Source organism: Rousettus aegyptiacus, unplaced genomic scaffold, assembly GCF_014176215.1.
Source record: "Rousettus aegyptiacus isolate mRouAeg1 unplaced genomic scaffold, mRouAeg1.p scaffold_m13_p_16, whole genome shotgun sequence".
NCBI lineage: Eukaryota > Metazoa > Chordata > Mammalia > Chiroptera > Pteropodidae > Rousettus > Rousettus aegyptiacus.
The window spans coordinates 34,807,562-34,831,575 of NW_023416291.1; the positions used below are offsets into that span (position 1 = coordinate 34,807,562).

The 24,014-nt window shown below is 52.7% G+C and overlaps 3 protein-coding genes across 13 annotated transcripts in view; 2 read left to right on the forward strand and 1 right to left on the reverse strand.

Moving 5' to 3' along the window:
* ARHGEF18 (Rho/Rac guanine nucleotide exchange factor 18) overlaps positions 1 to 3,659 on the forward strand; it is an 82,812-nt gene extending 79,153 nt beyond the window's left edge. For all 11 annotated transcript variants that reach the window (XM_016163097.2, XM_016163091.2, XM_016163092.2 and 8 more), the window contains 3 exons: positions 26 to 359; positions 1,220 to 1,345; positions 1,423 to 3,659. In XM_016163097.2, the coding sequence (XP_016018583.2) occupies positions 26 to 359; positions 1,220 to 1,345; positions 1,423 to 1,577 (615 nt within the window). In that variant the 3' untranslated portion in view covers positions 1,578 to 3,659. The remainder of the gene's footprint in view (positions 1 to 25; positions 360 to 1,219; positions 1,346 to 1,422) is intronic.
* A 1,910-nt stretch (positions 3,660 to 5,569) lies between these two features.
* PEX11G (peroxisomal biogenesis factor 11 gamma) lies at positions 5,570 to 13,063 on the reverse strand. Its single transcript, XM_016163104.2, has 5 exons — positions 12,969 to 13,063; positions 11,410 to 11,598; positions 9,357 to 9,535; positions 6,833 to 6,895; positions 5,570 to 6,199 (listed from the first exon to the last, which is right to left on the reverse strand). Exons 1-5 carry the CDS (start codon positions 13,026 to 13,028, stop codon positions 5,965 to 5,967), a joined length of 726 nt encoding a protein of 241 aa, XP_016018590.1. The 5' UTR covers positions 13,029 to 13,063; the 3' UTR covers positions 5,570 to 5,964.
* A 5,755-nt stretch (positions 13,064 to 18,818) lies between these two features.
* On the forward strand, positions 18,819 to 23,140 carry TEX45 (testis expressed 45). Its single transcript, XM_016163035.2, has 8 exons — positions 18,819 to 19,528; positions 20,487 to 20,593; positions 20,681 to 20,781; positions 21,032 to 21,144; positions 21,226 to 21,335; positions 21,631 to 21,832; positions 22,324 to 22,409; positions 22,913 to 23,140. The coding sequence occupies exons 1-8, from the start codon at positions 18,967 to 18,969 to the stop codon at positions 23,138 to 23,140; spliced, it is 1,509 nt and encodes a 502-aa protein (XP_016018521.2). The 5' UTR covers positions 18,819 to 18,966.
* Positions 23,141 to 24,014: the final 874 nt, after the last annotated feature.

The following is a 24,014-nucleotide window of genomic DNA, read 5'->3' on the forward strand; positions in this document are numbered from 1 at the left end:
ATTGTGACTGCTGTCCTTCTTTTAGGCCCAGCCCTCAAGCCACGCCCCAAGCTTCAATGGGGAAGGGCTGGAAGGGCCTGTGGCCCTTGCCAAAGGCCTGGGGCCCCGGGGGAGCATGCTACTATCCACCACTGGCCCCGAGTACCCCGAGCGCCCCGAGGTGGCTCGCCGGGACAGCGCCCCAGCTGAGAGCCGGCCAGCCAAGAGCGACGTGCCCATCCAGCTGCTCAGCACCACCAACCAGATCCAGAGGCAGGCAGCCGTGCAGCAGCAGATCCCCACCAAGCTGGCCGCCTGCACCAAGGGCGGCAAGGATAAGGGCGGCAAGAGCAGGAGCTCCCAGCGCAGCGAGAGTTCAAGTGAGTCCTGCGCTGGGGCGGGGTGGGGGCTGAGCCCTGTCGTCAGGAGTGAGTGATCTCTGGGAAGTCAGTGACCTCCGGTGCCTGCCCAGCCCCTCATCCTGGGTGGGGAGGTCCAGTCATAGGCAATTTGAGACACCAGAGCAGCTGCTTGTGGGCAAACAAAAACAGGACCCCAGGGCGATCCTTCAGTGGGGGCGCCAGGGGGAACCAGAGGGCACAGCTGGCAACATGGCTGAGGCCGCCGCCACCCACCTTCCACACGGAGGTCTTCCATCTCAAGAAGCAAAATCGACATAAGAGAGCCCAGGTGCTTTTCTCACCTCATTCCTCACACAGGAACGGGGCCAGGAAGTGTCTTGGAGGCCCTTGTGAAGGTGGTCACCAGAGGCAAGAAGCCAGAACCCCAGGCACTTAGGGACAGCATGGCGACACGCTAGTGCTCTCCACCCGGTGCCGACCGAGGTGCCAGGGCCTCTACCCTGTGTCCTTCCACAAAGGGGACATTAGGCCCTTGTCCTAGGGCACCCTGCAGTGGATGGTCCCACGGTAGAGAAAGCTCAAGGGCTCCCTTGGGCGCCGTGAGTGCGCCAGCAGGGGGCACCCTCCCAGGGAGGTTTCTGAGGACAATGGCCTGTGTCCCAGGACCACTAGGGGTGGTCCTCTGGGGTCGGCTGGGGGTTGTTTTCCCTGTTTCGGTGTCAGCATGTTTGGGGCTTACTGCCTGAGCGGGTCTGTCCCTGGACACGGGTGCAATGGGAAATGCTGAGGCGTGGTACAGGGCCGTGGCCAAGGTGGGGGTCCGCTATGTCCTGAAGCAAGGCCAAGCACCCCAAGTTGCACCCTCCTCCCTCCTTCAGCCTCGTTTGACTTGAAACAGCAGCTGCTTCTCAACAAACTCATGGGCAAGGACGAGAACACCTCTCGGACCCGCCGCTCGCTGAGCCCCATCCAGCTCGGCAGCCATAGCTCCGCGCCCCCCCAAGGTGAGCCAAGCCACCTGGGCAGTGGGGCTGCCCACGGTACCTGGAGACTGCTGACACCCCATGCCCCTCTCTTCCAGACCCCTCCTGCCAGGCCCCGAGCCCAGGCCCAGCTGACGTGTTCCCTGAGTGCATTCCCCTAAAGGCCAGGAGCACACCCTCTCCGCCCATGCCACTGACCCCCACACCACTCAACAAGGAAGATCCCAGCAAGGAAGACGTCATCTTCTTCTAGGGGGCATGGCACGAGGTGCAGACCCCTCCCTGCCCTGCCCACCCTCTGTGCTCATTGGGGAATTGCCCAGCAAAACACCATGGACAACTGCCTGGCCAGGGTTCGTCAAGGTTGGGGCTGGCCTGTTATCTCTTGGCTTTTTCTGTAGGATTTGCAGTGGTGCCTGGGTAACTTTCTAAAACTCTTTTTAATGTGTATACAAAAAGGAACGTTTTTAATCGAAGGTTGAACCAGAGCTAACCAGGAGCCGTTTGAAATTGGAGCAGCCCATTTGGGCAGGGAGAGATCAACTCCAAGCCATTTTTCCAAGGTAGAGACAAACGGGGGTCTTTCTACATGGAACCCGATGACAGGCCAGACCCCAGTCTGAGAAGGAGGTGCTGGCACCAGGCCGACTCCACAGCCACTAGGAGATGCTGGAGCTGGAGCATGTCATTAGGGCACCAGGAGGGGCCAGGTGATGTCAGTTGTGTCTTTCGGCAGAATCGGAGCAGAGATCCACTTGGGTTCATGTGAACTCAAGGCCAAGGCATGGGCTCAGACAAGGGAGGCAGCGGCCCACCTGGGGACAGAGGGCCACAGGGCAGAATAGCTGGAGAGCATGGCTGATGGCACTCCAGGCAGGTTCTGTAGGGTTAAAAGCTGGACTCAAAAAGTCTGCTTATAACTCATTTTAGTTTGGTGGAGGTTTTTAAAATCTGTTGCCAAACGTGGCATTTTCCTAAGGTGCCTCACCGACTCGGCATGCTCCTTCCAGTGCATGGCCAAACCAAGCACTTCAGCCAGCACAAACCCAAAGGTCCCTGCCCCAGGCCAGGTCCTCGGACCCTGTGAGATGGGCCAGTTTTCCTGGGGCTGCTGGGAGAAGCCCCAGGGCTGCTGTCCTGTGCTGATGATCTGCAGGTGCCGGTACAGTACGGTGCAGAGCAGTAGGGCCGCCACGTCAGGCCAATGCAGGTGAGACATTGGACTGACCCATGTGGCCCAGAGGCCTCAAGTCGGCAGATGGCCACTTCACAGGCACCTCATGTCCAGTGAGCTTTTGTAGCTGACTGTCATCTTCCCCCTGGAGGAGGGCAAGGGCCACCAGGCCAGCTGCATGGCTGTGGATGTTGGGGATGGTGTCACATGTCCAGAGTAACAGTTGGGTCACATTCGTGTTTCATCTCTGGCTAAACTCAAGTTTGAGTGCCAGAGTGGGAACGGGGGATATTCCAGCCTTTTCTGCACCCCGGGTTCGCTACACTGGGCCCAGCACCTCCCAAAACATTGACAGGAGGAAGACTGGGTCCTAGGCTGCCCAGGAGCAAGGGCACCACAGGGTCAAGGTGACACAGCCAGTCGGTGACAAGGAACTGAAAGCAGCAGTTAGTTAGGAATCTCCCAGGCACACAATGATGGGGGGTTCCCATCCTTGTCCCCCAGTTCCCGCCTGCCCGTCCAAGAACCTCTCCCCCGACCCTTTGAGTTTTCCCAGAGGGCCTGCAGCATCGTTGAGGAGCAAGAAGCATCCACCTCAGTCCTGTGACACGTCAGACCTCCTCTGTGCCATGTCTGTAATTAGTGTTTTGTGTTTTTGTACTGAGATGAATGAGAGCACTTTAGAAAAGTTGACTTTCCCTTCCTGCCCTATATGAAGAGAACATTCCTGGGCCCTCTGTGCTGGGTGATCTCGAGATCGTGCACCCCTGTCCACGGGCTCTGCTCCGATCCTCCAAGATGCCACAGTTCCTCGGATGATGAGCCCAAAGGATTTCCCCTTGGCCTCATGGTGGGAATCGGCACTCGCTGCCTCACAGCCAAGGGAGTCCCCAGTCACGCCACATGGTGGGCAGGTCATTGGCACATCCCCTGGCCAGTACCCGGTGGTCACTCCTGGGTACCAATTTTATTTGTAAAGTCGGTGGCCAAGCAAATGTTCTTATTCCTGTGGGATCTGCACGTCTTTGTTAATTGCAACCATGATCTTAGTCCACCTGACAATTATTTTTACAATGATTGCAGCATTTCCTCATGCGGGTTATTTCAGAACCACATTAGAACTTAAGACCTGATTCTAGCAATAAAAGTGTCTTAAGATGAGCTGAAAAGAGTGGCTGTTCTTTAGGGTTTTATTGTAGGATCATCTACCCAAATATCCGTGCTGTAACGGTGGGGGCTCCCCAAGTCTCACTGCCCCTCCCTCCCACCAGCAGGTGCCCCCTTGGAGTATCTGCTGCAGTAAGACCTCAGGGGAGCCTGAGAACTGGGGCCTGTGACAACCAGGCTGTAACATCCCACCCCTCCCTACAGGCCCAGGATACCATAGAAGCCCCCTTAGCTGCTGTCACCTCTCCTGCTGGGTGCAAGCATCAGGCCAGTGGGGGAATGACCACACTACTCCTGCCCTGTGACTGGGGTAGGGAATGTAGAGAGACGGGGACACCTCCTGGACAAGTGGCATGGCTTCGGTGCTAGCCTTGACCAGCTGCCTATACGCCAGGCCTGTCGTGAGTGGTGGGATCTGCCAAGAGACTGCACTGAGGACCCCAGGCCCATTAGCCTGTTCTGGTGCTCTCTGAGGAAGCCCCAGATGATAACATTTGGACATTTTAAAGCAGGGGCCCAGTCAAGGTCAGCATGCAGGCAATGCCACCAAGTCCTGCTCTGGCTGGTGCCTCCCGCCCCTAGTCAGGCCTGCCCCTGGGGTCTCAGGATGTCAGCCCCTGCTCCCTGAGCAAGCTGAGTTTGTGGTGGATGTTTCCCCTGCATCTCGCTGGCCCAGAGCGGGCAGGGGGCAGGTGTGCGGACACACAGGCAGAGTCATTGCAGCCACCCAGCAGTGAGCCCAAGGAGCTGTGGCCCCAGCACTGCTATGAGGCCAACTCTGACTGCCTGGAAACTGCAGCCAGACCCGTAGCACCCAGCTCTGCCCGGAGATACCCGCCTTTTAGGGGACCTGTGATGTGACCTGTCACATACTTGAGTGTTCACGTGACTTCCCCACAGCCATTCTGTTTTGTGTGCCTTACAGATGTTCACTCTGAGTCTCCAGACAGGCTCTGAGCCCTACCCTAATCTCGCTGGTACCCTTCACTCTGGGAGAGGGACCCTCCACTTTGCAAGAGGAGAAGGGAGACACCTAGTCTGGCCCCCAACCCTAGTCCACAGGATGCTTTGGCCAAGGGCAGAGTGGGGTCTCCTGCACTCCATATTACCCGGAGCAACCCTCCATCTCAGTTGTTCCCAGCCACCTTTCCTCCCTGGAAAAGAACCAGCTGTGGTTGAAATCACACGAGGCTTCAGGGACTGCAAACACGGATGCCTTGTTGGATCTGCCCAGCGCCTGGAGGACATAAGGCACAGCCCAATTCCCTCCACTTTCCCGCTGGCACTCAGGTAGGTCCAAGGACACATCAACAGTGATAGGCGGGTGTGGGCTGCCTATCATCTACCGTGGCCACACATATGCAGCCTCTCCATCTGAAAACAGACACATCCCATCCTGCCACAATTGCCATGAAGTAGGAGACAGGAGCCCATGCAGCCCAACCCAGCTCAGACCACACGAGATGCTCAGACTCGCCCTGAATGGATGACAGCCTTGGTCTGAGCTATGGCTGAGTGTCAGCTGCTTCGGCCACGACAAGCAGCCTGTATTTCCAGAAGGATAAGACACAGACATGGCCTGGTGGGAGGCAGCGTCAGCAGCCAGGTGCCCATGACTTTGGGATAGTGAACTGTCCTCCATAGCTAAAGGCCACTCGTGGGCAGCAGAGTTAGAGAGGACCCACTGCCCAAGGATGTCCCAGAAGGTGGGCTAGGGAGGTGTGGTTTCCCACTGTGGCTCCATCTCAAGAGAAACCCCAGGCACACCTGCCGCCACGTCCTGAGGTGGCACCTGCATGCCCTCTCTAAAATAGAGGGCATAAGAGCGGGCATGGGAGTGAGCAGACCAGTGGACGCGAGGGACCAGGAGCCGGTGAGTTTAGGGAAAAGGACCCACGCCTGGGCCTAGCACCAGCACCACATATTTAATTGATTCTCATTTCAGCTTCCCTCAGGCCCACTTGGCACTCGCCATCCTGGCCCCCTGGTTGTCTATCTGAATACAGGATGATGCTAGGGAACAAAATGAGGCCCAGCTGAGGCCTCAGCATGTGGGTCCCAGGGCCTGAGTGGGAAAGCCCCTGCCCCCAGCACCTGTGGGACCTGACCCACACCCCATACACCACCCCACCGTGGGCTTGCACCCCAAGCTGCTCTGTGAGTTCTCTGGGTTGCATCTCCCCACACCTGGCCTTGATTTGCCCAATTAGAGACCCAGCCCCCTGCCCATGTGATTTCTGCTCTGTGGGAAGGGGCCTCCATCAGGATTCCAGTTGCATCCACACACCCCCGGGCAACGTCAGGGGGTGGTGGCATCACCCTGGCCGCCAGCCTGGACTGCCTGGTACACACTGAGGAGGGAGGACACAGTGCCCAGGAGGCCCACCAGCCACGGGGGGAAGCGGCCAGCCCACAGGACACCTGGGGGCAGCCAGTGCACAGCATTGGCCAGGTCAGCCAGGTTGCTCAGGAGAGTCAGCACCTCTGACTGGATCTGGGCCTCCACAGACCTCCACTTGCTCCAGGGCAGCTGGCTGTGGGAGCAAAGAGGAGATGCTGGGGAAGGCCCAGTGTGCCTGTGCTCACCCGCCCCACACGGCAAGGAGTGACCACAAACCTGCTCGTGAACAAGGGGTCCCTGTCACCTCCCCCACACACACAAAGGGAGCCCACAGCATGAACAGGACATGAACCAGTATGGAAAGTCTCAAATCCATACCTCAGCCCTCCCAACCCCTGGAATCAGACAAAAACGTGGGCTGGGGGCCGCCAGCGGGCAGGTTCCAGGCCTGTGCCGGGCACCATTCTTTCCCAGGATGACACAGCAACAGTGACCATGGACCTCGGGAAACTGACTCCATCGCCTACCATGCTCTCCCCTGGGGGCATGTTGTGAAGGCTCAGCCCTGGAGTCCTGGCTGTTTCCTGCCTCTGGGGCCCCAAGCAAGCCTCAGTTTCCCCATCAGTTAGAGTACTACCAGCCACCTAGAGGCTGCTGTGAGGCCCAGTGACCTCACTCCCATCACAGCCCAGCACGGGCCCTGCACAGGGGCAGGGCCGATAACTGGTGGTGACTCTGAGCACCCGCCTAGTGGGAGAAACCCAGTGGGGCCCCAGCTGGCAGGAGGGGAAGTCGGCCTTTTTCCAGGACAAAACCCCAGACATACCTGGTGAAGGCAGCCATGGGGCTCCTCAGCTGCTTTCTCAGCTTCACGACCATCCACAAGGACCTGCAACACAAGAAAGGATAGGAGGGCACGCCGCTGGATGGGGCAGAGAAGTGGGGTGGGGCACAGGGGTTTGATTGCCAACACCAGCTCAAGAGGAGGCTCTGCTGCCTGCCTCCTCCTGCCACTGCAGCCACAGGTTTCCCTGTAACGAGTGCCAAGGTCTCCAACAAGTGGCTCCGACTGACCATCTGTAGCAAGTCTGACAACCCTCTGCGCCCAAGGGTCAGTGTCTGCAGGCTGAGGAAGCAGCCGGCTGTGCTCCCTGAGGACTCTAGGGCCCTGCAGGGCGCCCATCTGGGCTGCCCCACCTGGCCCCTGCACCCTGCAGCCTGGGCTGTGGGGTGGGCAGGTGCACGAATGTGCTGAGCCCTGCCCGCTGGAGTGCTGACCCCAGCCAGACTCCCCAGCTGGAATATCCAAGGACTGGTCACCTCTCCCTAGTCATGTACCCATCCAAGTGACATGTCTCCAGAGAGTATAGGACACTGGGAAGCACCTGCAGTAAAGTAAGTATGCCTGCATCACAGCCACCTGGGGCACTAGGGGAAAATGATGGTTCCTGAGCCACCAGACCCATGGACTCAGAGCCTCTGGGTGCCTGGCCCCGACATCTGCATTTTAACAACCTCCCAGGTCACTCTCCGACACACTGGAGTCTAAGGACACCTGGTCATGACCAGCACACACCAACGCTCCCCAACCCCCACCTCACTGTCCACACCAAATACAGAGAAATGGCGGGAAAACTACATGCCCTAAAAATGAATGGACCAACAGGCAGAACACAGAGGATTTTTAGAGCCGTGAAAACACACTGGATGACAGTAAAGTGGTGGATATGTGTCATTATACATTTATCCAAATCCACAAAATGCGTAACGCAGAGAATGCTCTCTAATGTAGACCATGGACTTGGGGTGATAATGTGTCAATGGTTCAATTGTGGCACCATGTCTGTAGCAGGGGAAGCTGAGGGGTGGGGGCAGGGGTGTATGGAAACTCTACTTTCAGCTCAATTTTGCTGTGGACCTAAAAACTGCTGTAAAATATAAGGTCTATTTTTTGAAAATGAATGGAACCAAGGATGTCCCTAAAACAGGAATGGTAGGTCTCTTGGGATCAGGGGTCACAAGGCACTGAGGAAAGGCCATGAGCCAGGGACACCCTGGAAACTGCAGCTTCAGTAGCATCTAGAGCCCAGCCCCGGCCTCTGCCAGAGACCAATAGCACATGGGGAAGGTCAATGCCAAGAGGAGACAGGAGAAGCTCCATAGACAGTGACAGTGACCATCCATGACCACAAGGAAAGCCCAGATCAAGGAGTCACATCTGTGAAATAAGATCAAAGGTGAGTAAAAACATGTTGGCAGAGTATAAGATCAAAGGCTTAAAAGGATCACCGAGCATGGGGAGGGGATGGATGGATCGTGGGTGATCTGAATTGTCCATTTTGGGTTTGCTCAGTTTCTGAACTATCTACGATGAGTGTAAAATTACAGTGTCTGTAACACAGGGAAAAACAAGGGCTACTGGACATGAGTGTCTTGCCCAGGGACAAGTGACAGCAGACATGGTCACTGCCCACCCCTGAGGTCAGGAGCTACCTATCAGGGATCCAAGAACCCTTCGGGGCCATGAAACTTGGCCACAGGAGGCCCTGCTCTGCCTGTGCTTTCTGGGGTAGGGGACTCTGAACAAACCCACTCAGAAATTTGCAGAGGAAAATGTTCGAGAGGAAACCATTAAAGTTCTAGAAACTTTACAGTTTTAAGAAGCACGAAGCCAGTCTTATCTGGGGATGTTTCTTGATGACACTGCAAGCAGGACTCAGGGACCCAGGTAAAGGCAGCCACTTCTATCCAGGCCACGGAGTTACTACTTCTTCCTAGATCCAGAATCATAGCCCCCAAAGATGTCCCTGCCCTCATCCCCAGGACCCTTACATGACAGGACTTTGCAGATGGTGCTGACTTAAGGGTCTTGAGATGGCGTGTTATCTGGATGGGCCCAATGTCATCACAAGGGTCTTCATAAGAGGGAGGCAGGAGGGTCAGAGTCAGAGAAAAAGACGTAACAACAAAAGCAGAGGCTGGAGTGATGAGCTTCGGAGATAGAGAAAGGGGCCACCAGCCCAGGAATGCAGGAGGGAATTCTAGGAGCTGGAAAAGGCAAAGAGCCTCCAGAAGGATCACAGCCTGGCCCACACCTTGATTTTAGCCCAGTGAGATCCATTTTGGACTTCTGACCTCCAGAACTGTGAGATAATCAACTCATGTTGTTTGAAGCCACCAGGGCTGTGGGCATCTGTTATAGCAGCCATAGGAGACAGACACAGGGAGGTGGTGACGGGAGGAGGAAAAGGAGCAGCAGCACAGACCCACGCACTTCCGGCCTGTCTGCCGACCAGCCCCAACACCTCTGGCACTGTCTCCCAGGGGCTGGAGAGTGGCGCGCTGCTTACCTGGCAATCCCCAGGAGCAGGGACAGGCCCCAGAAGGCTGTGCTCAGTGTCCACCACCAGGCAGAGTCCACACGGAGGATCCTGGCATCAGCAGCCCAGGCGACATGCTCACAGGGGTAGTACAGCTGGTCAGCCAGGTTGCCCAGGACAGATACACAACGAACAAAGACATCCTCCTCCTGCAGGGCCAGGAGAAGGGCATGGGCCCAGGGTCGGACCCACCCCCTGCCCAAATTAGGGGCCCAAGCCATGCCAAAAACAAAGCTTTAAAGTTTTTTAAGTTCCCAGACGATTCCCTTGTAGGACAGCTTCAACACCCTGCCTCACAGCCTCCTGCCCCACCACAGGCTCCAGATCCCGCCAGGGGTCTCCAGGCCAGCCGCTCTGTCGCAGGACCCTGAGAGGGGAGCAAGGCAGGCTGGCCCACAGAGAAGCCTGACTGGGTAGTGGGGGAGGGGAACACCCGGCTGTCCCATGCTGCACAGCTGCAAAGAGGGGTGGTCATCACCCCTACAAACAGGGAAACCAAGGTGCTTAGGGACGGGCCTCAGGCCACTGAACTGCAGAAACCCCCAGGACCTTCTGTCCTACACTATACCTACGCCCTCAAACCCTGAGTTCTAAACTGGACCGCCTGCACCCAGCCAGGCAGGGCCCGTTGAGGCCACAGGAGCCTGGTCCCTGAGGCTGCATTCCTAGCCCTGTCCCCTCGAGGCCAGGCCCCCTAAAGATCACCAAGCTGGAGTTACTTCACTTCTCTGTCTTTACCCTCATCATCCTCTCTGCCTGCCATACCCTCTCTTCCTCTCCGTCTTCCCAAGAACCCCATCTCCACCCCCATCAATGCTTTGTGACGCTGTGCCCCTCCTTCCTTCTGGCCAGCCATGATTCTGCCTTAGTGGGGTTCTGAATCCCACTCCGCCTCCCCATCCTGCCTGGGTCCTTCTGGTGCATTCTGGCACATTCCCCCTCTCCAAGAGGACAACCCCCACCCCAGTGTGCTCATTCCCCCCACATTTCCTGAGAAGCAGAGTGGTCCTCGGCCTACATGGGGAGATGGACATGCTCACGGAGACAGAGTTGGAACCTAGACACACAGACACAGGACGAACAAAAGGGCTTTAGTTCTAGCCAAGGGATATACGAGGTGCAGAGGCCCCCACCCCTTGCCTGAGGACTCAAGAGAGTCCTCAGAGATGTTTGGGGTAGGGGGTCCTCCAGAGATGCACAGGGAGCATGCCCTAACCAAAGAAGAAGACAGGAAACGGGTGTCAAAACTGGAGGAAGGTCGAGGAAAACACCGGAGATCTGGGATGATCAGGCCACGAGCGCTGGGGCAGAACAGGACAGCATCTGAGCACTGAGTGGGGACTCCTGAGAGGGCAAGGGAAAGGGCACAGCAGCCCCAGGGCAGTTTGTCAGCCCATCCCCTGGGAAAACATCCTCTGGCAGGGACAAGTTGACCCCTGAGTGAGGAGCACAGATCTACTGGCACTGGTGTGGAATGATGCAGTACTGCTGAACAGCAAAATGCTGTAAATAACCTACATGTCCATCAAGAGAGGCTCGGTCAGAAAAATCACTGTCCTACTATGAAGCAGTGTTCTGTGACCACGGAGACGGAAGGAACTCATTTTTGGCTGATAAGGAATGCCCTCCGAGTTGTACTGCCAAGTGAAAGAATCAAGTGGCCGAAGAGTGTCAGTGGCACACAACTATTTATGTAAACGACGTGTACAAGCCTGTGTAGGTACAGAAGATCTCAGGAAGGAAACACAAGAAGCTGTCAACAGCGGCTGCCCCTGAGGAAGAAAACTGGGGCCCAGTGGGAAAGGAAGGAGAGAGACTTTTGAATTATATACTCTAAGAATGAGCAAATGTATTAGCTATTTTTAAATTTTCAATTAAAATTTAAAAATCTGATCATCTCAAAAAAGTAAATAAATTTAAAAAAATAACAAACTGCCCACGCAGTTGCCTTTAGACAAGTCCATAAAACCCCAACTTCCGAGAGTCTGCACTCCCTCCCCTACAGGCCTAGGCACCCTATTACCTCTGCCCCCAGGCCATACTGCTTAGTGTACATAAACATAGCCAAGTCATCGAAGAGTCGAAGGATGGTCCTGCAGTGGTTGAGTTGGGAGGACAGCACCAGCAGGCGCGTCCCCACTTCTGACCTGGCCGGACATTGTTCCACCAGGGCCCCACCGACCAGCTGGCAGCAGTACCCCAGCGTTCGGATCTGTGGGAAAGCAAAAGCCATCAGCATGGCCCTGCTCCTGGACTGAGCTAGATCACCTGGCCATGGGCCCCGTAGGATGAGCGGGTGGAAGAGTCTAAATCAACAAGATTTTAATAAAAGCTGAAAGTTTAAAAAGAAACAGTGCAGGTGGGACAAATGGAAAAGCATGGCATCGCTGTCTGAGACACTAAGGGAATGTTGCTTCATGTCGCTGAGGGCACAGCCTCCAGAGGCAGATGTGATGGGGACAAGAAAATGAAAACTCAGTTGAAGGGAGCCCCTCTAATAAAAAAATAAAAAAATAAATGAAACCCCATTCTCCACCTCCCGGGGCTTTTTCTCAGCAGGCAGGAAGACGGAGCAGAAATGTATATTTGCATCAACTTGGCTGTACTTAAGCCCATGGCTGGGCTGGGGAATAGGGACGTGATCGGGCCTCATCCAGTGGACAAAAGGATAATTTGCTTGAATTATTTTAATGAGAAGGAACCCACTCAGTGGGTGATTTGGGGCATCATGAACTGAGTTAGCTTAACCACTCTTCTATCTTTATTTTATCTGCTTTTCAGAAATTGCTTTTCCCAGTTTTATATGTTATTTTTATTTGTAATTCCTGTTCAGCCCTTTTATAATGGCAAGATGCTACTATTTAAATGTCCCACTGGGGGGGGAAGGGTTGTTAAAACCTGAATTCCCAAAGAAGATTTGGTTGGAACCTAATTGCCAACCATTTGATTGCCTGTAACAATCATAAATGACTATCTGTATGAGACTGGGTGGGGCTGGCTGAGGATCCGACTTCCGGGGCCTGTAGGGAACAGCATAAATGCCCAATCCGTGATGTGGTCGGAACCTAAACACCCACCAATAGGGGGAGCCCCTGTAAAACCCTAAATTCCCATATGGGATTATTCAGGACATCTCAGGGACCCACTACAGTGGCCTAGTCAGATCCTAAATGTCCAAACACGGGGATCTGGTTGTCGCGTATCCATCCAGGCTGACTTGGCCGCAACAACCTAAATGCCCAACTATAAGGAATTTGGTCACAACCTAAATTTCTAGCCATAGGGAGAGCCCCACAACATCCTAAGTCCTCGTACAAGGCTGTTTGGGACAACCCAGTGGCCATCTTCGGTGGTCTGGTCGGAATCCTAAAGCCCAAACGTGAGGGTCTGGTTGGTACTACGATAAAAGTCCAGCCGTGATGGGTTGGCCGGAACGACCTAAATGTCCACCGCTAGGAGACTGGGTTGGAGCCCTGCTTGGACAGGGCCTCTGCACCCCCGCCCCCCTCTGGCCTCAGTTTCTTGGTCTCTGAGATTTGGCCCAACTCCCAGGCCTCAGGCCGCGCTCCACCCCAGCCTCACCAGGCGGTCCCGGCCCCTGTACGACTCCAGCGCCGACGCCAGGCCGCTCAGTGCCGCCATGGCAACTCCGCGGTGAGATCGCCTCGCCGCGTCCGGGGGGCGGGGCAGGACGCCAGGCCACGCCCCGGGGCGTTCTGCACAGGCGTGGCCCGGGCGCTTTGTCCCAGACTCCTCTTTGTTGCTGCGAAGAACTGAGTTTGTAGTTGTGGTACTGTCTCGTGTCCGCTGCGTAGGTCCCGTGCACCCGGGACAGTCCTGAGAACTCGCCGCCTTCTACCCCAGTGCAGCTTGTCTTTTCAAAGTTAACCAACCCACAGTAAACCCATCCGCAACAACCCCCCCCACACACACAAATATTCCAAGCGAAATCACCAACCTGTTAGCTTGAGTTCAAGGGGAGAGTTTTCTTTTTAGTTTGTTTCACCCCTTCTTCATTGTCTGCTTATCTAGAGTGAGTATGTGTGGTGGTCGTAATATCACATAAGGAATTGTCAGAAAATTAAGGAACCGCACAGAATTATTCTAGAGGAATAGACAAGAATCTGGTAACCGGAGTAGCTCCAGAGAGGGTAACGAAGCGGCTGGAAAGAGATTAAGTTTTCACCTTTGTACCACTTTGTGGCTTTGAAGCTTGTGCGATATGCATATTTTATCTCATCAAAATTTAGTTGAGTTTTTTTTTAAAAAGTTAACACGACCCGTTGCCTTTGTTTTCAATTGAGATAAAATTTGCATAATATAAAATTCACCATTTAGAATATACAAGTCAGAGGCACTTAGTACATTCATGGGTTGCGTGAACAAAACTTTCAAAACACTTTCATCACCCTCAAAGGAGACCCAATCACTCTTCCAATTAGTCACTCTGTCCCTCCCTCCCTCAGACTCTGGAGACTGCCATCTGATTCCTGCCTCTATGGATTTGCCTATTCTGGAAATTTTATATAAATGAAATTAAACCATATGCATCCATTTGTGTCTGACTTCTTTCACTATGCCTATTGTTTTCGAGTTTCATCCACATTGTAGCTTATTCCTTTCGTGGCTGGATGATATTCCCCTGTATGGATGGAGCACATTTTGTTTATCTATTCATCAGCTGATGAACGCTGAGGTTGTTTCCACCTTCTGGCTATTGTGAATAATTCTACTGTGAACATGGGTGCATGTATTTGTTCTAGTCTCTGCTTTCAATTTCTTTGAATAGACAGATACCTAAGAGTGTGTTGCTGTGTCTGTGGTAAACTCTGTCTTGGACCGTTTTCCACAATGGCTGCATCATTTTTCATTCCCACCGGTGATGCACAACATTCTCCACACTCCTGTGTTTTCCTTTTTAAAAACTATTATTATGGTCATCCTACTAGCTGTGAAGTGGTATCTCACCATAGTATTGCTTTACATTTCCCTAAGGGCTAGTGGTGTTGACTGATTGCCTTTTGCAAAATATTTCCTCCTGATTTCAACTCCTGTTACTCTTCCTGCCTTACTCACTCCTTTCCAACCACTTGCCTTGCTCCTGTTCCTTGAAGTTGCAGCACATCTTGCCTCAGGACCTTTGCATTTGCTGTTCCCTCTGCCTGGAATGCTCTCCCTCCAGATACCTGCATGGCTCCCGGCCTCACCTTCTCCTCATGTTTACTCAAACATCATCTTCTCATGCACCTCTCCATCACACCTTTCTGGGCACCTTCTATCCACACTTCCTGCTGCCTTATTTTCCCCTTAGCTTATATCATCAAATGCAACTGTATATTTTCCTGCTTCATCTAGTTGTCTAATTATTTGTCTCACCTCAACAGAATGTGAACACCAGGCCAGGGATTTTGATCTGTCTTAGTCACAGCTATATACTCACAGCCTGGCATAAAGTAGGTTCTCAATAAGTGTCATTCCCTTCAGGGCTCAGCTCCCTGTCCAAACTCTCTGCTCATGCTCCAGCCACATCATCCTAGGAGACCTCCACTCCTATGACCAAACATCTACTCTCCCATGTCCCCATCTCAGGACTGAACTGCCGGCCACCCATCCACACAGCCATAGACCTGGACATCATACTTACCTCTTTCCCTCCACTCATGCTCCTCCCATGTCCCAACAATCACCAAAATATCCCTTGAGTCCATCCGCTTCTTCCTAGCCCCCATCCTCTCTCACCTGGACTCTGAGCCCCTGCCATCCCCAGGCCTGCCTTCCCCACAACATCCCAAAAGACTCTTTAATCCCACACCCAACCACAGCCATCCTTGCTTAAGACTAAGGTGCAGGGATCTGTGCACCCCTAACCCCCAAATGGAAACACTATTCCTGCAGAGCAGCTGGATTCTTTCTCTTAAGCCTGCACTGTCCCCAATGGCCTTGCAATAGCATAGTGCATTTCTCTGAGCACCTACTATGTGCCCAGCCCTGCTCTAGGCACCAAGAGTACAGCAGTTAGCCTCACAGGCACTGCCAGCCCTCCCAGCATCCTCCATCATCCAGTTAGGGCTGAGCTTGACCTTTGAGAAAGAGACAGGAGCTGGCCTGGCATTCCCAGTTGGCCTTGTTGTTGCTAGGAGCTGGCCTGGCAGTCATTGTGAGTCCCAAGTGTTCTCAAGCTGGACGTAAATCATTCTGGAGAACGCCACCATAAGATAAGGCCACTTGGTGACCATGGTGGAACAAGACAAAACAAACCCACTTGTTGTAATCATGTCTGAACACAGGCAAAGTGTGAGCATTGTCCAAACCACAACAGTGACCCATTTGCTTTTCCTGGCTAATCTGAGTCACCAATACTCCTTCACCAATCAAAACTGTATCATGAACATTATTAAACTTGCTCAAAGCCTAGATACTAATTGTTCCTAAACTAGAAGAAATTATAATTACAAGAGGTGTTAGCTAATGCTATAATGAAGATAATATTGCAATATAAATGTATTAGATCAATAAGTCACAAACCTTAAAGTTCTACAATGTCATATGTCAATTATACCTTAATTAGAAAAAAAGAAAGAACCCATTCAGTAGGTGATTTGGGGCATTATCAAATGAGACAGGTTGACTACATTTATATCTTTATTTCATCTGCTTTTTTTAAAAAAAGAAACGTTTTCCTTTAAAAAATTTTTTTTATTGTGGTAAAATATACATAATGTAAAATTTACTAATTTAATTATCCTTAGGTGTCCAGTTCAGTGGCATTATGTGCATTCACAATGCTATGCCACCATCACCAACCCACCTCTGGAGCTTTTTCATCTTCCCCAACTGAAACTCTATCCCCATTAAACATTAATTCCCCATTCCCCTTTTCTTGTTGTTGTATATTTTTTCGTAGAATCATCTCAAAAAAGAAAGTCAAATTCCCAGCCAGTAAAAGTATCCAGCACAGAGCAAAGCTCCACTTCCTTAAACCTCCATGGAAGTACCTAAGACAAGCCCAAGTCTGATAAATCCCTCTTTTTTTATGTTTATTTATTTTATTTATTTATTTTTAAAATTTATTTTTATTATGGTGACATTGGTTAACAAACTCCAGTAAGTTTCAGGTGTACAATTCAGCAGTAAGGCATACATATTGCATTGTGTGTCCACTGCCCATAGTTAGATTTCTTTCTATCACCATATATTTGACCCTCTTTACCCCATATACCTCTCCCTTGCCCCTACCCTCTGGTAACCACTAGTCTATAGTCCATGTCCATGAGTTTCTGTTTGTCCTGTTTATTTGTTGCTTTTAAGTTTGTATCTCATATATAAGTGATATCATGTGGTTTTCAACTTTTTCTGTCTGGCTTATTTCACTTAGCATGATTATCTTGAGATCCATCCATGTTGTTGCAAATGGCAGAATTTCATCTCATCTCATGACTAATAGTCCATTGTATGTATGTACCACAGTTTCTTTATCCAGTTATCTATTATAGGACACTTCGGTTGCTTCCATGTCCTGGCCCCTGAGAATGCTGCTATGAACATCGGTGTGCAAATATATCTTCGAATATATGTTTCAAGTCTTTGGGGTAAATACCCAGTAGAAGGATTGCTGGATCTTACAGTAAATCAATTCTTAGTTTTTTGAGGAAACTCCATACTGTTTTCCATAGTGGCCGTACTAATTTGCAGTCCCACCAGCAGCATATGGGGGTTCCTTTCTCTCCACAACCTCTCTACGATAAGTCTCTCTTTTCACACGCTCCTGAGATGCTTGAAGTTCCCACAAGTGTGATCTCCCTCACTGCAACTAGTAATATAAGCCCAAATTTGTTCAACCGCAAGCGCGTTCCTGGAGAAGAGGAGGAAAACTTGGGAAAATGGTAATAAGAGACACCAGCAGCCTACTACATCAAATCCTTGCTGCTACTTTCTGAAGTGATTACCATTCCCAGCCCCATTGTTCGGATGACAAAATCAAGACTTCAAGAAGTCAAATCACTTGGCAGGCTCCCTGAGTTCTCAAGAGGCAGGATCCTGTGGCCTTGCTCCTGATTTTTCTCCCGGCCGCCCCTAGAGTTGCTGGGGACCATTGTGACAGCACTGTCTAGAGAATCTCTTTGGGTCACAATGGGCAGTACTGGACTATCCTTGGATGCAGCCTCGGAAAGAGCACATGATCGTCCTCTGGGAGATCAGGGACAGAGGGATCCTTGAGGGTCAGCCTCGTGCCAAGCACATTTTCTAAGACTCATTAGCCCCATGACACACCTCGAGGTAGGTACCCTATCTTCATTTCTTATCAGGAAACTGAAGCTCAAAGGAGCCCAGTTATTTATTCCAAGGTGACCCGGCCAGCAATTGCAGTTGTCAGAGTCTCCTATAAACCATTTGACGACTTGATTCTCAGCTATTTTAGGTGGCAAAATGATAGAAAAAGCAACAAACTTAGACACTAAAAAACTGTGGTTTTGTTAAAAAACAAAACAAAACAAAACAAAACCTTGAACCCTTCATGCATGTTTTCTAGAGGTTGACATGAGCAACTAGTTGTAAACTAAAGTGGTCTGGGAAGGCTTCCTGCAGGAGATGAGCCTGAGCCAGGGGTGCTACTAGCACCCAAGAGGCTGGGCGCCAAGGATAATGGAGGAGAGTGGGGGAGATATCTCTGCTCTGAGGGAAGGTAAGAAAGTCCCAGCTGACTAAACGGGGCGCTGAGAGCTTGGAGTTGAAGGTCAGAGAAGTGAGTGGGAGGTTTGTAAATCTCAGACAGTCTGAGGACAGGAAGGGATCCAAGGGAATAGTCAGGGCCCAGGACAATTGCAGAAGGCAGGAAAACCAATGAGGAGGGGTATGGAAGAGAGATAGAACTGGGTTCCCAGACTTGAAAGAGGGGAGAGCCATGGCCTTAACAACTTACTGAGGATGAGAAGAGGGGATTCCCATATGAGACAGACTGTAGAATGCAAAAGTTAATTCTGAGGCGCTCTCTGTTGCTCACTCTGTGCCAGCCTCAGGGCCTTTGCACCTGCTGTTCCAGCTACCTGGAATGTTATTCCCTCGGATACCCAAATATCCTTCTCTCACCTTTCTCAGGTCCGTGCTCAACTATGGTCTCAATGATGTCTTCCTTTTTATTTTTATTTTATTTTTTTGTTGTTGTCTTCCTTTTTAAAACTGCAACCTTCCCACCCTAAACTCTTATCCTTCTACCCACTGTGACTTTTGTTCCCATAGCACTTGTCACCTTCTACTTACTCTGAAATTTATGTCATTATATTATATATTGTTATGGTATATGATAGTATATGTCATCTCCCGCCCCCGCCCCCCATTATCGTCTCCACAAGAGGAGGGCCCCTCGACAGCCCATCTCCCTGCCAGGCACACAGTAAGTGCCAAATGAATGATTATTCGTATCTTACTTTCCCTGAGGGCGGCACAGGGACTGAACCTGTTTAGTCACCAGCCCTGAGCCCAGTGCCTGGCACACAGTAGGGAGTAAAAGGCAGCAAAGTCCCAATGGGCGCTTGCCCAGTCGCGTGTCTCCGCTCCCTTGCAGGTGGCGCTGCCTCCAGCGATGGCCGCGGGCACCCTCCTGCCGAGCCCAACCGCGCCGCTAGACTTCCTCAAGGCCTCGCACTTCGAACTGGGACCCGACTCGCGGCTGCATGTAGACGCCATGCACTCCACGATGCACCGACACTTCCCGAGCTACACGGCCGTCGCCCGCGTGCCGCCGTGCCAGCCACCGCCCCGCGGGTCCTTCTTCCAGCAGGACGCGCGCTGGGCGGAGGAGGAGCACGAGTCGGAGATGCACTGGGCGTTCGCGCCACTCCCCACGCCGTCCAGGGAGCAAGAGCGGTTGCGGGAGCGTACCCCCGCCATGCAGAGAAGCAACCTGCACATGCACGCGGACGCGCGCTCCCGCGCCCTCTTTTCCACCACGCGCGCTCACTTTGGTTGGCCAGAGTCGCCGGCGCGCGCCAGTGAGCAGATCCGCGGCGCGCGCCTCGTCTTCGACCGCGACTCGGTACCTCCAGGCGACCTAGCCAAGCTGCGCATCCCGCCCACCACGCACCAGGCACTCTTCCAGCCCCAAGACGCGTGCCCGCAGCCCCGCGTGTCCTCTCGCCACCTCGGTGAGCGCTCACCCGCGCCCTGTGCGATTCACTCAACCCTGAGGTTCTCAGGCCAGGCTAGAACTTTGCGCCTTCCCCCAGGGCACATTTGGCAATGTCTGGAGATCATTTTGGTTGGCACAGTTAGGGAGAGAATGCTACCGGCAAGAATTCTGCTAATCATCCTACCACGTACGGGCCAGCCATCCACAATAATTCTCCAGCCCCAAAGGTCAATAGTAAGGGACTGAGAAACTCTGGAACCTCCTTGAGCCTCAGTTTTTGTATCCATAGAACGGGCATATCCCGAATCTTTTCAGAGGTGGGGAGAAATCATGAATGCTGATTTGGGGTCAGACAAATCTGCTGAGTGCCCCACCTCCACCCCGGTCCTGCTGCCTTGATACTTGTGTCACTCTAAGAAAGTTGACCTCTCCTAGCGTGTTTTCCTCATCTGAAAATGAGTGCAATCACAGGGCCCCACTTCAGAGGAGATGGTGAAGCAAAAAGAACCCAGAGTGTATGATGCTAATGGCATATAGTGGGCACTCAACAGAATAGTTGTCACTTATGTGATTTGTCAATTCTATGACTCCAGGGGAACTGCTGGTAGACATCACTAGTCAGAGTCCCTTCAGGCTGGGTTCAGGGATTGTCAGATCTGGATTTGACTCAGTTCTGGTTCTGAATTTCCGTGATTTCTAACCTCTCTGAGCTTCAGAGGGGCTGTGAAGTATGTGGAGGAGATAATACCAGCTCCCAAATGAGGTGCAAAGTGCTTAACCTAGATGCCTTACTCACTACTGGGTAGTTATTTCTTGTTATCATTATTGTTATTTTGGGTGTTTGCCAGCAGCCCTCAGGCTAGGCTAGCCAGGAACACCCAACTCCCCTTCCCAGGCCAGGAATCAAATCACCGTGGGCCTGAGGCTGCAGGAGCTCAATCCCATTCTTTCTCTCTCCTCTTGCCCATCCTCAGGGGGCCCTAACCCCCTCAGGTGGGACCACAGGACACACAATGCTGGGACCTCCTACCAGAGACAGTTCCAAGCCTTGGTGGGCCCACCTGCCTTGATGTGTAAGAGGGTAAATCAAGGCTGGGCTGGTGCCTCTGGGGAAGGCAGTGATGGGGGGCTGTGGGGCTTTGCCCTTCCCACCTGTGTCCACTCACAGGACTTCTCCAGCGTGGCACTGGGAGACTTCAAGATTGGCTATGGACCCATGTGCTCAGAGCAGAAACAAGCGTACAGGCCCCAGGGTCTGCCCCCAGACAGGTACAAAGGGACCATAACCTCCCATCAAGATGGGGCAAAGGGCTCTCAGCGACATGTGTAGTGTGCCACCTAAGGCTCTAGGACCAATACTGTGCCTTTGAGGTCTCCGTCACCTACAGGTAAGGCCCACTATTGTGCTAGATCTCCCACCATTAGAGCTGCATGGCTCAGCCGCTGGGAAGTCTACCCTATTCCCTTTTCCTGGGAATTGCAAGGGCCCAGATCAGATGGATCCCCACCTTATATGCAGGTATGACAAGGCTCAGGCCTCAGCTGACATCCACTGTGTGAATATTTATCCTGGAGATGGCCTCTTTCATGACAGGACCACCAAGGCTGAGCACTTCTATGCCCGGGAACCAGGTGAGAACCTGCTGGCTACTCTGCTCCTTGCTCCCACTACAACCTCCTAGAGCTGCTCAGTACCTGCTCTGCCACTGGCAGAGCCTTTTGTTCTTCACCACAACCAGACTCCAGAGTCGCACATCCTGGAAGGAAATTGGTGCCCCGGCCCAGGAAGCCTCACCACCTCCATGCACTTCTTCTATGGCCAGGTCAGCCAGAAATGGGGAAGGAGGCAAGGGTTATCAGGGAAAAAAGCTTCCCGAGCAGAATGAATAGTGTGTGCAAAGGCCCTGAGGTAGGAGTGGGGATCACCTGGATCTCTCTGAGTGATCTAGGTTAATCGCTTAACCACTCTGAGCCTCAGTGACCCTGTCTGTAAAATTAGAGAATATCAACTCCCAGTGCCACCAGGTAGGGCCCAGAGTACAGCACCCAACTCTTCCCTCCAACCTGGCCTTGGGAGGTACCGGACACGGGAACTTCCCTGTATGTTTGGTTCTACAGCCGCCACCCCTGGCCAAGCCATCCAGCCGCCACCAGCCGCATGAGAAACTGCGGAGTCATATGAGCTTAGGAGAGTCAAAGCTGCTCGGACAGTTCTTCCAGACTTCCATGGGCACCGACTATTACCCCTTTGGCATGCAGCGGCCGCAGAAAGCGCTCACCCTCCACTGGCAGCGTAGTAATCTGCCGGAAGGCTCAGGCGGTGAGCGCGGCCCCTCCTCCCCACTCACCCCGGAAGGCCCCGCCCTTGGCTGGTTCTACCACACCCACTGCCCGACTCTGGCTCCGCCTCCTGAAGGGCTAGATCTCGACCCCATGAATCAAGATCCTAATGCTGCCTCTAAACCCTACCCCCGTGATCATGACCCCCACGCTGTTCCACATACCTCCACGGTGGCACAAACCTCCGAACAAACCATAGCCCCGCTCCATTCTTGTCAGACCCTGGCCCCGCCTCCTATAAATATCTGCATTTGCCCCGCCCCTGACCTACTCATCCTGCCGTGGCTCCGCCCCCCGCCTCGGCTCCTCCGTCCGCCCCGCCTCTTAATCTATCCTTGGCTCCAAGGGTTCAGCTCTGGCCTACGCTTCTCCCTGAACCCTAACCCTACTCTTAATCTCGTACGTTTCTGTCCTCTTCGACCTGCCTCTCCCTCAGTCCCTCAGCTCGACCACTCCTACCCCAATTTCCAGAACCAGATTTTTTAACCATGAACCAGAAGATGCTGAAACCGCACGGAACAGCTCAGGCCTCCATGACTAAGGAGATGCTACAGCGGGTGAGGGAGGGGAAGGGGTACTTCCTTAACCAGGTAACCCCCAAAATCAGTATAGAGTTATCTCAGGATCCTTATACTGTCACCTCAGATTCAGAATTTGTATCAAGTCTGCTCAGAGCCGCTTAAGTTGCCCCAGGCTCGGGGTGATCTTAATGTCGTCCTAGCCTCAAGATCATCCCAAACTCACCCCAAGGTCATGTCAGGGTCATTTTAGGGGCATATTCGTAATACCAGCCATGGTTATACCCCAAGCTGAGAGGTTAGCTCAGAGTCACCTCGAGTCACCACAGCCCTGGGGTTTCATTCCAGCCCCATCCCCATTTTCTCTTTGGCTTCTCATTCAGCTCCTAAGTCAGCCCAGACTGGGGCCCAACTTGCCCACTTCCCCAGAACACATCACCAGGCTCTGATGCTCCTAGGGTGGTACAAGGACCATTGGGTGGCCCAGGTGGGTCAACCACCCTCCAGGCTGCTCTGCCAGGCTTCCCACCCTGACTCCACAGTGCAAGTATAGCCACATGGAGCCCCCGCTGGGTAGACAGCGCTTCTTCTCAACTCAATACGAGGACCAGTTTACCTTCAAGTACCAGGGCCCACCAGTGCTGAGATTGAGCAACTTCCAGGAGAGCCATGTGCCACTGGGCTCCTCTCACCAGTGGGGCTGTGGGGGTGGGAAGGTAGACCCTCAGGCTCCCCAGATTCCTATCTACCCATGCCCTAGCCAGAAATAAACACCAGCTTGGCAACATCCCACCCCTCTCCATCAGTCAGCCATGAAAAAGTATGATTGGAGGAGTGGGGGCTATACAAGAAAAAATGACTCCATTGAGAAGACTCTGAACAGACACTTCTGTGGATGTTGGAGGTTGTCCCACTTTGAGCAGGGAGACCATGCCAGCTTGTGCAAAGGCTCGGCAGTCACACTCAGTGTAAGGTGTTCAGGTGCCGTGACAAGTTCTGAATGACATAGAGAGGATGGGGTCAGTGTTCAATAGAAGCAGTATGATGAGGGGATGAGAATGCAGGCTCCTGGGGCTGAATGACTCCTCCATGTTCTGGATACTAGCCATAGGCTTGTCATTTATCCCCTCTGAACCTCAGTTTGCTCATCTGTAAAATGGATATAAATAGTAGCTCATATTAGAATGTTATAAATGACAAATGTCCACATGTGTCACTGTGTGTGGCTGAGGGTCAAAGAGGGAGAGAGCTACCATTCTGAGGATGAAGATAAGTAGAGGAGAGGAGGAAGAAGGTGTGGGAAGGAGATTTCAATCATTGATAAAGGGTTTGGAGGGTATGGAAGGGTGGACATGCTAAGAGTGGTTCAGCAATTTCCTCCATGTGGGCAGAGGCTGGTTGGGCAACTGGCCCCCAGGTCAGAACTGACAAAATCCTTCAGAACATAATGAGGTCCAAGGGGATAGGTGTCCAGCCAGTAACAACATAAAAAGAGCGGCAAGGAGGAGCATGGGGTGGGGGCCCTGAAGTCCGTGGTGACCCTGTTTAGCAAGCATGTCAAGGAGCGGTACCTTGGACAGCGCCCCATCTATGAGGTCTTGGGTTCGATGAAAACACCAAGAAGCTGGCTCAGTCTGGGATAAA

Excerpts from the sequence above, each read along its gene's own strand:
- PEX11G (XM_016163104.2), bottom strand. The coding sequence starts at position 13,028 with ATGGCGGCACTGAGCGGCCTGGCGTCGGCGCTGGAGTCGTACAGGGGC. Across the intron at positions 11,599-12,968 it reads ACAGGGGCCGGGACCGCCTG|ATCCGAACGCTGGGGTACTG; the intron begins GTGAGGCTGGGG and ends GCTTTCCCACAG. Across the intron at positions 6,200-6,832 it reads CCCATGGCTGCCTTCACCAG|CCAGCTGCCCTGGAGCAAGT; the intron begins GTATGTCTGGGG and ends TTGCTCCCACAG.
- TEX45 (XM_016163035.2), top strand. The coding sequence starts at position 18,967 with ATGGCCGCGGGCACCCTCCTGCCGAGCCCAACCGCGCCGCTAGACTTC. Across the intron at positions 19,529-20,486 it reads CGTGTCCTCTCGCCACCTCG|GGGGCCCTAACCCCCTCAGG; the intron begins GTGAGCGCTCAC and ends GCCCATCCTCAG. Across the intron at positions 20,782-21,031 it reads CAGGGTCTGCCCCCAGACAG|GTATGACAAGGCTCAGGCCT; the intron begins GTACAAAGGGAC and ends CCTTATATGCAG.